Source organism: Musca domestica, unplaced genomic scaffold (assembly GCF_030504385.1).
Source record: "Musca domestica strain aabys unplaced genomic scaffold, Musca_domestica.polishedcontigs.V.1.1 27, whole genome shotgun sequence".
In the NCBI taxonomy this organism is placed as follows: Eukaryota; Metazoa; Arthropoda; class Insecta; order Diptera; family Muscidae; genus Musca; species Musca domestica.
This window is the reverse complement of record NW_026712286.1, coordinates 1,100,379-1,115,294: the sequence shown is the minus strand read 5'-3', so window position 1 is coordinate 1,115,294 and position 14,916 is coordinate 1,100,379. Positions and strand designations below refer to the sequence as shown.

The 14,916-nt window shown below is 41.7% G+C and overlaps 1 protein-coding gene across 1 annotated transcript; it reads right to left on the bottom strand.

Annotated features, from left to right (window-relative positions):
* Nucleotides 1-287: 287 nt before the first annotated feature.
* Nucleotides 288-7,901, bottom strand: LOC131803085 (toll-like receptor Tollo). The gene has a single exon (XM_059124046.1). It carries the CDS (start codon nucleotides 7,202-7,204, stop codon nucleotides 3,074-3,076), a length of 4,131 nt encoding a protein of 1,376 aa, XP_058980029.1. The 5' UTR covers nucleotides 7,205-7,901; the 3' UTR covers nucleotides 288-3,073.
* Nucleotides 7,902-14,916: the final 7,015 nt, after the last annotated feature.

Sequence of the window (14,916 nt, the reverse complement as noted above, 5' to 3'; positions counted from 1 at the left end):
CAGGTGTCTAGTGTGAATTGGACAACCTGTACTACAACGAAATTAGACAAGGTCGGTTGTCTGCTTAATCATCTATCTTGGTTAACAGAAGATGGGCGTCGATCTTGTTTTCCTAGAATAGACCAGATGAGGTAAAATAGGTGCAACCCAACCCAAATTAGTCATGGCCAGAGATGGGAAAATTCCAGCCGGACATTAATCACCGGTTGACAACAATGCCCGCCTGTCCCTCCAGGACCCCCTCAAACCTTTTCACCAGTGGAAAATGAAAATGGAAAATGCAAGTGTTTTGTTTTAATATTTTTAAATATTTGTTTTTATATTTTTTTATTTTATTGTCTTTTGTTGTTTGTTTTCAATAAGATATTCGTTCGCTTCTTCACATCGCATACGACTATGATTCTTTTAAAACTTACTGAGTATAAAAAAAATTAATTAATTCTACTTAATTGCTAGACTCGCTTAGGAAAAAGTACAAATAAAACAAATAATACACACAATAAATTAATACAATATTTTACAAGCTATTTTCAGAGGATTGACAGAGAACGGGGAGGGTGGGATAGTTGTTGGCTCGAAATATACAAATATTTACAAAACTAGCTTATACATATAATCAGTCACTATTTATAACACATAAAATACATTTGAATAAAATACTCGGTTTTGAGAGAAAGAGAGAGAGAGAGAGAATGGGATGCACAAAATCGCATTCGAGTCGTTATTTCAGTGGTATTCGATTCGAGAATCATAAATTAAATAAAAAATATATATGGCTGGCTGTTTGTTCAGTTTCAATCGGAGGTGCTGTTGTATGGAGCAGATTTAAGTACCTTTCGATTCTATTTACAAATATTCGCAAATTCTCTACTGACTGGCTGGCTGGCTGGCTGACAGGCTGCACTTAATCTAGCTGGCTAAGTGTTAGTGGTAGTAGTAGTGGTGGTGTCTCCATTTACAATATACAGCAATGATTAGGAAAATACAATTAACGTTATGTGGTATGGACTTAATTCTCTAGATTTAGTTTAGGGCTCTAACTTAAATTTAACATTTATATCACATTTTTTCATTGATTTTGAAAAACAACAATAATTTGTTCAACATCTTAATTAGTTAGTCTTGCTCACTTGTTAGCTGGCTGGTTGGCAATCTGACTGGCTATGTATGGTTGTGTGAGAGTGTGTGTGTGTGTCTCCTACCTATTTACAATGACCCCTTTTAAGATTCTTGGAATGTCTTCAATTCGATTTGTTTCAAAGTCGAAGTAAAAAAGATGACCACTCACTCTGCCAAAAAACGAAACGAAAAAGAACTCAAAAAACAAATCACCCATTTCATGTTTGGCCCAACGAAACGAAGGAGAAAGAAAGGAAAACGTTTTGAAAGCATTTGCAATTTCTGTCGTTGGCCTTTCTCCCGGCGTCTAGCAGTGCAATACACCCGGTTGGGCTGTGCAACACATGTAGCAATTTGTTTTTGTTGGCGTAGAGAATTCAGCCTCAACGACAGACAGAAAGAAAGGCAAGGAAATCTATTTTGGTTGCTGTTGCTGCTGCCACATTCGAATAGTTTTGGTGGTACGATGCCGTAAAAACCGAAATGCTGCATTGCTGTCCTCATTTTTTCTCTTTCATTTCCATTTGTTTGCCGTCGTCGTCGTTGCAGACAAACCCTACTTCCCGCCCGACCGCCCGTTTCCTATGGGGAGCACAAATTCAACAATGTCCGTCGACTGTCGTTTAGTGACCGCCAAGACGAAAAACGTCAGGTTTTTGCTGGAGTTGCAGACTCTGTCTGGCGTTCGATAGTTTGCATGTTATGTTGCCTGCTTGAGTTGATCAGTTGTTTGGTCGGTCGTTCAGTCTGTTGGTAGGTTGGTCTGACCGAGTGATGTGTGTTTGGTAGTGGAGTGTGATGTGCAAAACATGTCTGAGGATTGTTTGCCGGTTTTTGTTTTGCTTACCCCGTCCTCACGGCCCCCACTCTACTTCTCCCCGCCCGTCCGTCACCTACTCACTCAGACTACATTGTGAGCCGAGCATTTTGTTGTTGTTGCAGTTGCCTGCCATCGTAGCATGCAACATCAATTTTCTGAATCATTACAAGGTGGAAAAGGAAACACAACGAAAACAACGACCAAGGCGAAGACGAAAACTCAAGTAAACGTCACCGTCACCGCTAAAGAGGCAACAAACAAACGCGTTTCGAGCTCAATGATTTCACCGCAAAGCGCAACAAGCACACCAAAATGCAAAATGCATGCCGTGTCAATTGTGGCAAAAAGGCAACGGACTGCACCGTCTTTGGCAATATCAGCAGCAGCGGCAGGAGCAGCAGCTCATTTGCATCTTGGCTCGTTTGCTACGCTTGTTGTTGGCATTACCATTGTGCCAAAAGGTTCTTTATGGTTGTCGTTTTCGCTGTCGTCCTCCCCTCCTCTCCCGCCCATCCTGGCTTGGCATATTATTTGGCCATCTCCTTCATTACCTCCATAATTTTGTAGCTTGTTTGTACCTTGATGCACGTTTGTCTTTCTCTTCCTGTCAGTCAGTCTCTCCCCGACCGACCGACCGTCACTCGTGGTCTCAAGTTTATCAGCCTGTTATTGTAATAGGTTTTCCGTTCCCCATTAACGTGTTTTCTTTCGTTCGTTTTCTTCATAGCTTTGCCTCTTTGCTGGCTACCAGAACCAGCAAAGCAAACTCGAATAACTCACCTCAAGAGGAAAATCATAAAAAACGTGAAATAAAAACCTCTTGTTTTAACGAGGCAGAGATACAAATTCAAAATGGTCATTTAAAATGATTGACTGGGGCGGACGAACAGAATGTAGGGCCCGACCGAACTAGCTAACTTACGGCTGGGAGAATGGGGAAATGAATAGCGGTGGCAGTGATGCCTGGAAAAGATCAATGTCACGGCATAGCTAACAAAACTCCAACTTCGTTTCGAAATTTGGCAAAATGGTCGATCATTCTTTTGCTTCTTCCTATTCTTCATCTATTTTCTATCTGCTCTGGCCTATCTGACACTTACACTCGAAATTATTCGATGTAGTAGCACCCTTAAGTTAAATATGCACCGCTACAGATCTTCCGGAATTCGTGGAGGCACCTCCTATTGAAGACTGCGTTGTGGCACTACGTGGACTGGGACAGGGCGGTAGTGGTAGACTCTGATGTTGGATACTGCTTTGACCACCGGCGCTGGGTGGCAGAGGTAACGGCTGTTGCTGCTGTGGCGGCATGTTCTGGCAAGGAGGACCCATCAAGACTGTCGACTGTTGTGGCGTTTGGGGGGTGTTTCGATTGTGATTCTGCCTGCTGCCATTGATGTTGTGGTGCATCTGCGAACGGAAACTGGCATGTTGCAGGTGGTGTTGCTGCAGTTGGGCTTGGGGATGCATGTGATGCAGGTGATGAGTTTGCATATGATGATGATGTGGAGCCATGGGCATATGGACACCGACACCTGTGCAGTGGCCGCCAACACCATGAGGCCGCCGCTGATTATTGGGTACATCGGGCAGGGCAAATCTCAATTTTTCCCAGAACAGCTTGTCGCCCCACTGCAGGAAGGTGTTTGTCTTCAGATACAAGCGTAGATCGGGATCGAGGTCTTTTTGGGGAACCTCTCCTAGGACAATGACAATCAAACGTCTTCTTCTGTCGCGCAGCACCGACTGATGGGCAGACTTGAACTCAAAGCGGCACCATTCCGATTTGATGAAATTCTCCGACAAAATCATGATCGTTCTTCGCGATGTATCGATAGCCTGAACAATTGCATCCGACATGTAACCACCAACGGGGAAATCACGACTTTGCAGGCACAGCTTGTAGCGGGTCTCACCCTGTTCCAGTAGTGGAGCCAACTCCTCCGTTACGAAGGCTTCGTCCTTGGAGCTGTACGAAATGAAGGCATCGAAGAGCTTTTCCCGTTCATTCTTGTCCATGTCTTTGTTGCCGTTGTAGAAGAGGCGAACACCAAAGCGCGAATGACACCAAACTCGCATTTCCTGTCTGAAGATGAACACCAACATGGTGCAGATGATCACAAACACAAAGCCGGTCAGTATGGCCACAAGAATCGGCACGTAGTCATGCATGGGTGGCTGTGACAGAATCATTTTGGTGGAGGTCATGTTGCCGTTGATGATGTTATCATTGATGTCGGCGGCGCCATTGACTCCCAGCAACTGCTGCTGCTGGACACCGCCGCAAACCAAATAGCGAATGGTGGTATCTTTCAGAACTTCCGGGCTGAGGTAAAGGGCGAACTGTTCGATCGGTTGTTGCGTGAGCGCTGTTGTGTTGATACCCACGGTGCCGTTGGAGCCAGCTAAGGCGGAGCAGCGCAACTTTGGCTTCTCTAGAACAGCTTCGTGGCGGTTGATGTAGTCACGGAACTTGTCCACGAAGACACAATTGCATGACCAGGGATTACCAGTTAGGCGCAGCTCATTGAGGTACGGAGGCAAGAAGTTCCACACAGCAAACTCAGTGATCAGATTGTGATCTAGACGCAAGATTTTCAAATGGTAGAGATGCGTAAATGTCAGCGAATCGATGCTGGCAATCGAGTTGTGTTGCAGATAAAGTTCTTGCAAGTTGTCAAGACCTTGGAATTCGTTTCCATTCAGGTGGCGCAGACTGTTATGGTTCAGCTGCAGCACTTCCAGCTCCAACAGGCCGTAGAATGTGCGGTTGTGGACGAACTCAATGCGCGAGTGATTCAAATGCAAAACCTTCAAGCGCTTGCGACCAATGAAAGCATGACTTGACAATTCTTTGAAGTTGTTGCCATCCAAGTACAGCTGTGTGGAGTCCATGGGTATGTGTGATGGCAGTTCACGATCGTAGCCGGAACGCGAACAGTCAACCACGTTTGAGGTCCATGACTGGTCGTGGTAGCAGGAACAACGGTCGGGGCACTCCATTTTACAATCGCAGGCATAGAAGTCACAGCAGTGACACAGGGCGAAGCAGTGGGTTTCATATTTGCACAAGAAGTCGCTGGATTTGGCCTCGATGAGGGGAACATGAGTCTTGCCGCGTGCGTAGGACAATTTGCAGTAGATCTGATCTAAGTCCATGAGTTTGGGCTGTGTGCGCGTCTCCGTGTTCACCTTTTGCAGCCAGTCGAGATTGCAATCGCACTGGAAAGGATTGTGGCCGATGAAAAATTCGGGGATGTCGCGATCCTCAGGGATGGGAGAGAGGCGAAGGGCATTGGGCTCAAGGGTTGTCAGCTTGTTGCGAATCAGATCCACCCTGGTGAGGTTTGGCTTCTTGAAGAAAGTGTATGGCTGGATTTTACCAATGAGATTGTCGTTCAAATACAACACCTCAATGCTGTTCGGTATGGAGCCGGCTGTGATTTCGCTAAGCAAGTTGGAGCTGGCATCGAACGTCGTCAGACTCAATTCGTTCTCAATTTCAAAATAGTTACCCAATTGGGCAATGCGGTTGGCGCGAACATCCAGCCACTGCAAACCAGTGGGAATGTGCGAATAGTCAAATTTCTCCAGGCGATTGTCCGAAATGTTAAGCCAAACCAAATTTGGCAAGTCGGTGAAAAGTCCCGCAATGTTTTTCAAATGATTGCTATCCAAGCGAATGGCCTGCAGCTGAGTGTTGCGGTGCAAGGCACCGGCTTCGATGCCTTTGATTTTGTTGCCAGACAAATTTAATATTTGCAATGAAGTCATGCGATCGAACACACCACGGCGGATGTAGTCGATGGCGTTCTCGGTGAGACGCAGGCCGTACAGGTTTTCCATGGCAGTAATGGAGGTGTTTTCGATGCTCGTGATCAAGTTTTCACCCAAATCGAGTGTTTTCAGCAATGGCACATAGGAGAGAGCATCTGGTATGGTCTGCAGCTTGTTGCCATTCAAATGTAGGTCCTGTATGCTGGAGCAGTTCTTCAAGGCTTGCGTGTCTATTTTGGAGATGCGATTGTAATCCAAGCTGAGCACCAGAATGCCATATAAGCCACGGAACGTATTTGGCCCAATGGTGGAAATGCGGTTGTTCGACAAAATCAATGTGTGCAAGTTGGTCAAATCAGTGAAAGCACCATCGGGAATGTGATCGATGTAGTTCTCCTCCAGCTTAAGTACTTGTAGGCTTGTCAGCGAGCGGAAGAGATTGGCCTCCAATTTGCTGATCTTATTGGCGGACAGATCGAGCAGGACCAGACGTTTGAGACCGACAAAGGTGGCCGAGTTCACCCATTGAGAGTTGAGTTCGTTGGCCGACATGTCCAAGACGAGCAAGTCAGACAATTCACTGAACAATCCTGGGGCCAGGACATTGATGCTGTTATTCTTCAAGTAGATCTCCTTGACAAACTTGGCCTCCGAGAAAAGTTCTGGTGGCAGAGAAGTTAGGCGATTCTCTGACAAGTCAACGACTTGCAGCGATACAAGTCCTTCGAAGGCACGGTCGGCAATAAAGTTCATACCATTGCGAGCCAAATTCAGGTTGACGAGACGACCCAAACCGGAGAATATGGCCGATGGAAGATTTGCGATTTTATTGTGACTCAAATCGATGCTGTTCAGGGACGAACCGCAAATGCGAGATTTGCGTGTGCTGAGCGAGGCACTGAAGTGGAAATTGCTTATATCTTGGATTTCGTTGTGGGAGATGTTCAGGTGCTTCAGTACTTTCAGGGGGCAGATCATGCCATCGGGAATCAGCCAAATATTGTTGAGACTCAGGTCAAGACGATCTAATTGGCGGAATTCACTGAAGCTGGTGGGCGATATGTCCAGAGACATTGTCGACCAATCGCCGTTGTGGGTGCGAATGGTCAGATTGCGCAAGTCCTGCAGACCGCGAAACGAACCGTCGGTCAGATTGCCGAGTTTGCAATACTCAATCGTAAGAGCACGCAACTCCACGAGCGATCGGAAACTATCCGGACTCAGGGTACTCTGGAAGAACAGAGCATCGTTGCACTCGAGTCGCAACCGAATCGTATTCTGTGGTTGTATGACACTGAAGTTTGTGTTTTCCAATTCCGAGTTGATGGTGCGCAGGTGACACACCAAGGTAATGTCGATTTCGTTGGCCCCGGACCAACGACACTCGTCGGGCGCCTGGTACAAGACCGTCTTGCTCAATGCAGCACCGAGTACCGGAATGATGAATGAGATGAGCACCGATAAGATGGTTTTCGATATAAGAGCCATCTTAACGCAATTTGGTGGGGGATATCTGTTGTGGCGATGAATGATGCTGGCGTGATGTGTCGGTGTAGCAACGTTTGCGATGAGATGAGTGGCGATTTTTTGTTGGTTGCACTTAACTTTGATTACGATTTTAGTTCTTTGGAATTCTTCATTTTTGTGTTTCCATTTGTTCGAGAAAACTGATTATCAAATTTCACAGATTTTTCTTTGCTTCACTTATTCTTCAAGCACTGCTTTTATCGTATTCTTCATTTACTTTTTTGTTTTCAACCTCACATAGCAATGTGAACGTCCATAGCGATTTTATTTGACTTTATTATTTTTCTTTTTGTTTTCTGGCTGAAGATGAGCGAACGAAGCCCGTAACCGTAATCCAAAATGTGTGAGGCAACGAACGTAACGTTTTTTTTTTTATTTTTGTGGTAATAATCTGTCGTTGTATGTTTTTTTTTTTATTTAGCTTTTGTAAATATTTGCTTAATACACTTTTTACTTTCTTTGTAACTGGAGTAGATCGTGTTTGTATTTTTTGTGTGTTTAACGTTTTTTTTTTTTTTTTTGTTTTCTTTTCGATTAGACAAAAAATATGTTTTGTTTTTTTTTTTGGTAAAGAAAAAATTTAAAATGTTTTCCGTTACAACTTTACGAACGTGTGATCTACTCGGAATCTTCTCAGTAACTGATTTCTCAAATTGAACACATCAGGCCTCTAAGGAATTGTGCGATGAATTCGGTACACATTGTGTGTTGCATGGAGATCGTGAGCGGCAGAGAGCACTCACCACCATCGCCATGGCATGCAGTCACACACGAGAATTGAGTGGTTTCTCTGTGGGCACTCAGTGAACTTGATGGGTTTTTTGTTTGGCCAGCCAGATGTGTGAGCGGCGTACACAAGGAGTACAATGTACATGGGTATGAGAGTTGGTTGGTGGTAGGAGAGAAAGGCAAGGTAAAAGTGTATTGTTGGCCGTGTGTGTGTGCTTATCGGTTGGGCAACATTCAATTGCAAGCATAAGAAAACCAAGAAAACCTTTGGTGCATCGAGCCATTGACACTAACAAGACCGGTTTGGTGAGTTTGAGTGTCATTATGACGTTGTCTGAGAGTGTTGGCATAACATAAATTTTGAGAGAATAAATTGAAGACGTGAAGTTGAGAGAATTTCGAAGGTAATATGGAAAACATCGTGGGAGAATTGTGAGACCAGAATATCTTTGGAATTGAAATGAGGTATTTTTATTCGATTTTTTATTCATTTTAATTCAATTTTGTCAAAAAAAAAGTATTCACACACTCATTCTGTGTATATTTTGGTATAATCTCATAAAAAAACTTAATGCTATATACGTTTCTGATTCCATGCTCGCAATTTTTTGGCCAAATACTCCATATAGATATTTTAATGATCAAATAGAGCCAAACTATGCTCAGAGATAGATGGAGAGACCAAAAACCAGTTTTGTTTTGAGTTTTGTTATGTAAACTATTCTCTTAAATCCTCTCTTTAAGAACTGACGTTTCTCTTTTACTCATACCTGAGTGTAAATTTGTTCAATATGTGCTCTTTGAGTTGAAAATAATGAATTTTTGCTTCGCCTGCAACTCTCTCACTCTGGCTGGGAGTTTAGCCAAAACAAGAAAAACAACAATGCAATGAACAAAACAATTTGAGAAAAACATCTTGAAGACAATGTCTATCCATGAGATAGAGTCCCAACTCTCCCACCAACCATCGTTGCATTCAACTTTTTGGATTTCCCAAATTCAATGTAGGTACCCTCACAATGGAATTTTATTCATGCCCAACGAAGCGAAGAGAACACTGACAGAAATGCAGTTGAAGCCAGAATCTCTTCGATTGCATTCGAGGGATAAAAATGCAATTCGGTGTATTATTTTGTTATTATTATTACTATTATTGTCTCAATATTGAAATCTAAGCGTTTTTCTTCCATCGTCATGCCGAAACGCTTTCTTTGGCAATTTACGTTATTTCTATACGGTTTGTTTACTTTTATGCTTCATCGATAAATGCATTTTTATGACCATGCTCCGCTGTCTGTACTCCTCCTTCTCCCCCTCTTCCAGCAAAAAATAGTTTGTTGGCCAACCAATAACAGGGCACAGTGTGTTGAGTTCCCACAGCTGATGGATACAGTTAAGAGTGTAGAGTAATATATATATATATATATATATATATATATATATATATATATATATATATATATATATATATATATATAATATAATGTTGATTTCTAGAAGCAAAAAGAAATTGACTGGTGAGTGGGATCTTGTTCTTGAGCAGCACTGGTCCAAAGTTAGGTATAGCCTCCATAAACGGTATCTCCTGATTTTCGATATTTCGAATGTTTTAGTCCCCATTTCCAATCCAATCAACTATAGTTTTAATATTTCTCTTTCTCATTGAAGTAGCCCCAAGATAGCATCTCCCCGCTTTTGACATTTTGAGTGCAAGAGCCCCACATATATTTTATGCTCTGAAGATCATGTCCAAGTTATAAGAAGATCATGTCAAAAGTGGTTATAATTTGATAGTTTCACTGTTAATGGGTGGAACACGTCCTCGCTAACACTCTTCGATATATGTTTTCCATACAGAGTTCTAATCTTACTTTGCTGTATTATTAATAGAAAAAAATATTTAAATATTTTCAGTCTAACTTCAATAAAGAAGAAGAACAAGAATAGAATATACAGGCAAATTTGTTGAAGAAATCCGCCAATACCAAACACTGTGTACGGTGTGGTATGAAGACACACAACAAAACAAACAGAAGAACTTCGTTTTGTGTAACATTACATTGCGTTACGTCGACCTCAAGTGCGGAGTGCTCAGCACTCGCTCGCAATACCAGACACATTTCATAACATGCTGATGTTATTTTATCAGAAAGCATTCATTTAACGACAGGTGATGTTATGAAATGAGAACCTGAGGAGCTAGTCTTTGCTTGCTTTTGCTGACTGACTGACTGGTTGATTCGTTTTGTTTCCAGTATCGAAGACGACTGATACCCGATACCCCCAGTGGAAGATGAAAGACGCAAATAAATTTCAGAAACAGAATTCCAAAATGTGCACTCAAGTTGAAACATTTCTCTTGTTGTTATAGTTTTTGGTTTTGTGTTTGGATCGTCCTTTGGGAAACAGGTAGTAGCAGGAAGAGCTAGTTATAGTGAAAATGCATGGCAAGATTTCGATCAATTGTTGTTTTGGCAATAGCCTAGATTTGAGTGGTTGCCCCGGCTGTTCTATTCTTATCTGGCTAATCCATCTTGGGAATGGAAAGTACATTTACTTTTTTTTGTTTCTCAATATTACTTATTGTCAAAAGGACGAAAGGAGGAAGTTGCATTGCTTGGATGTGAGGGAGAACTGCACATGTCACTACGCTGCAACTCAGGTTGCACAATTTATGCATTTTCCCATTGGCAAGGCATTGTTTTCTTCCTGTCTAATCCTTGAAGTAAAGAAATTTGATTACAATACTTCCACATTGGCTGACTGATTGGATCAATAGAGGAGTTTCTTTTGTAACCTGATTTGGCCGCCATCAGCAGCCGAATATGATGCAGCAGCAGAAAATGAAATACGAATTTTTGCAATGCTTCAATTTCTCATGGTGCATTGCAATGGGAACGGGATGGTGATTGTTTATCGATAGATCCTAGTGCAGAATTTGAGTCATGCAATTGTTTGTGGGCTGTTATTGTTGACATTCCTGGGAATTGCCTGGCATTGCATGTGAGTGACGGACAAACTGTCATTGGCAAATTAAATGGCCTGACTGGCAGACAATTGCAACGGGAGACCTTTTGTGAGGAATTAATTGTAAACAAAAGTGCTTTTGTTTAAATAATTAATTTCTTTAAATCGTTAACGGTAGCTACCAAATGCACTTGGCATCGGGTGGGGGAACGGCGAGTGGTAGGTAGTCAGCCACTGATATGGATGTGGTTTTTCCGTGAAATCTGTGTGTGGTGAATGATGTGTGGTATAGAATGCCAGCCTGATGTGTTATATGACCCACTTGCATGTTATCTCATTTTGTGTTCGCACTCTTCTGTTCTCTTTCATGGAAAATGCTGCAATGTTCGATGAATTATTGCATTTGCAGTGTTCCTGTTGCTGTTGCTTTGTTTCCCCCTGCTTTCGCGCTGCTCCATTTCATTAATCGCCAGTTTTTTATCAGCTGCATACACTCACTCACTCAGGCACTTGCAGCAAGCACACAATGTATAATTAATGTTGTTTTTATTATTATGAATGCAATCGTACCTCGGCCTATCTAAATTGCTGCTAAAACTTGCTTCTATTAAAATTTGAGTTTGGCGAACAAGAAAAAGAGAAGCAATCGTCCAGCGTATTGTCTGCCAGCAACTGGGGCCAAGACAGACATGCGCCACATGTGTGGACACACATCTCCAGAAATGCATGCGGATATTATAAATGTATGCGTCAGAACGAGGTACCATATCTTCGGAAATGTACATATGTAGGTAAGCAGATGAAATTGTGGTGTGTGTACGATATACAAACATATAAATTAGCAATTTCATATCCATTTGAGGTTTTCATTTTTCTTATTTGAGTTTGCTTTTGACGGTAAATTGTGTTCTAACTTCTTTAAGTTTTTTCCTTTTTACTCTGATTTGCTTGCCTTTGCTTTTTATACCATCCATCATACATAGTATGGAGGGTATATTAAGTTCGTCATTCCGTTTGTAACTCATTGAAATAATAATTTCAGACCCAACAAAGTATATATATTCTTGATCAGCGTAAAATTCTGTCTTTTGCAATCACGCTACAGTCAAAACGAATTGAGATAGGGAGCTTAAATGTTACACAGATCTGTCTTTTTCCTGCAGGCAGTCCATGATATGGTATATGCCCCATATAACGGCAGATCCTGATAATCGGTTTTTTAATGATTTTGGCCACATTTTTCAATTGTCATCAATTGTCTTAAAATCAACACAAGGAGTTCGTTGTGAATACTTTATCCCCTGGAAGAGATTTGTCTCTATCGGTCCACGATATCGTATAGCCTCCATACAACGGCACCTCCCGATATTCGGATTTTTGATGTTTTCAGCCACATTTTTCAATGGAATTGTCTAAAATTCTACACAAAGAGTTCTTTGTGAGTAATTTACCCCCTGAAAGAGAATTGTCTATATAGGTCCACGATATCATATATCCCCCATATAACTGTGCCCCCTATATTCGGTATTTTAATGATTTTAGCCACATTTTTCAATGTAATAAAATCCACATAAGGGTTTACTTCGGAGAACTTTACCCCCAAAAGAGAATTATCTAAATAGTTCCACGTTTCAGTATAGCTCCCATATAACTGTACCCCAGATATTCGGTATTTTCATTATTTTTGGTACATTATTCACCGGAATTGTTTCAAATTTCGTATATAAAGTTCGGAACAGTTACTATAGCCTATGACACAAATTAATTATACTGGACAATGTCTTCGTATATCCCCTATGTTTGATTTGATCGGTATTTTCCGACGGAATTTTTTTTGAAATGTTTCAAGTTTCTTCCAGATTGTGGAGGGTATAAAAAGTTCGGCCTGGGCTGTTTTTTTGTTTGGTTTAGTGAAAATTGATTGCAGCGAACAGAGTTGCCATGGTATGCAGGATTTTTCTGACCATCTATTCGGGGGTAGCCCCCTTATTCACGGCATTTTGAGAGCCCAGTGCTCCACCAACCCGCCTGTATCTTTACATTTAGGGACTGAGTGGATTGATTATCACACTTTCGAATAATTTGAAATATAAGGTAAGCTACTCCATCACCAAACATTTTTTTACTATAGGCACAGGAAGATCAGGATACCAAAAGCAGAATTATCAAAACTAATTGAAATGTCATGACTTATTTTAATTGGAAAGAACATAGGATGTGGAAAATTTTGAATAATTATTTGACTGTTTTCTAACTAGAAATTAAAGCATAAACAACTCTTTTCTTGAATAATTTTTCCCTTGGTTTTTGTCAGGGGATATTCTTCCTAGGGGTTACTTTAAATAGTTTCTATGAAAAAAATGAAAGAGGAACAAAAGAATTGCACATAACTAAAATAAAAAAATCCTCAAATTACCAATCCTCCTCCTTATATTAACTTAATTTTGCGAAAGTGCGTTTGTGTACTTGCAAGCTTAACATAGACAAACCCAACTCCTTATGCGCACCTCTTATACTTCTGCAATGACTGGATGAGTGCCTAGCCGGTTAGGTAACTGCATGCATAGCTGCTGGCTGATGTGTATTTAACGCCGCCGCGCCTTTCGCATCGCACATTTCGCATAATAATACAAGTATTTATTTAGATCTTGTTAAACATGTTTCGATTCCAATTATAATTGCGCCGGAGCATAACGTCCGTCGATATTTGAGTGGGCTCTTCTGCTTTAGAGTGTTTGTGTGTGTGTGAGTACAGACTTCATTTCTTATCGTTTTAATATTCTTTAATTCAATAAATCGTTTACGGAATGACACAGAAGAGGATGCTTAGCACCAGCCAAAATCGCACAACCGCTGCAAAATTCGTCAGAATTTACATTCGAAACTTCAAACACCACAATTTCTCTTACTAAATGTGAAATATCGCCGGCTAATCGAAAATCTGACGTAACAATCTTTGCGATAATTGTTAATTTATTTAATATGATAATGCTGCTATCGCCACGATGTGGCCACCTAGTAAAGCCAGCGGCCGGCCGTGGAGCGACAGTGGACGCAACGACAACAACCAGATCAGGCAGCAAAAACCGGAGGGATTGATAATGATGAAAGCATAAATCAAATCATGTCATAACAAGCTTTGTCGGATCAACTTAAAGACAAACGTCAACTACAAGTGAAGCTGCAATCGCTCATTTCATTTGATGTCGCACACAGCAAACGTCAATGTCATTTAGTCAAACTACATGGAAAAGCATCAGCAACATCATCCTCATCAACAACAACAGCGGAAGAAAAAGCACGAGGAGGAGGAGTAGTAGCAGAGCAGTGCAACAACGACATGAAAGTGCGCAGTGGAAAAAAACACACGCACACAGCCACAAACTAAGTTTTTGCCCGATGTATTTGTTTTAATTACACAGGAACATAAATTGGCAGCATACGGGCAGTATACAACAAGCAACAATTGTCAATCGCAGAACATAACAGCAACATTGGCAAGCAACAACAATAACAACAACATGATGGCTAACGATTACAAAAGAACAACAGCATGGACCTAAGGAAAACATGTCGTACGATTGATAATGTTCAATTGCTTGATGTTGGTTGGAGCCGATTTAGCGGCGATATCCAGAACACAGGACCACTGCTGCTGCTGCTGGTTGTCTCCCAAGCAACTGGCCGAAAGAGAACGGCGAACAACGCAACTCAAAATGCCAAAACAATCACTGCAATGACAATTGCGTACAGAAGTGCAACAACGGTTTTTCAAAGTACACACTTAGACGCCACTCGAATAAAATTAAAAATCAAAACAAACAAGAAAAAACTTGCAGGAATCATTAAACAATTTCCTTGGCAGACATACACCCATGGCCACATACAAACATACATCGACATGGGGCTTTGACAAAACATTTCCCAACAAAATCCCAACCAAACAATGACCCTGCATGGCGGACAGGGGACAGCAA

What these genes read in the sequence shown, in the direction of transcription:
- LOC131803085 (XM_059124046.1), bottom strand. Translation starts at nt 7,204, where the DNA reads ATGGCTCTTATATCGAAAACCATCTTATCGGTGCTCATCTCATTCATC.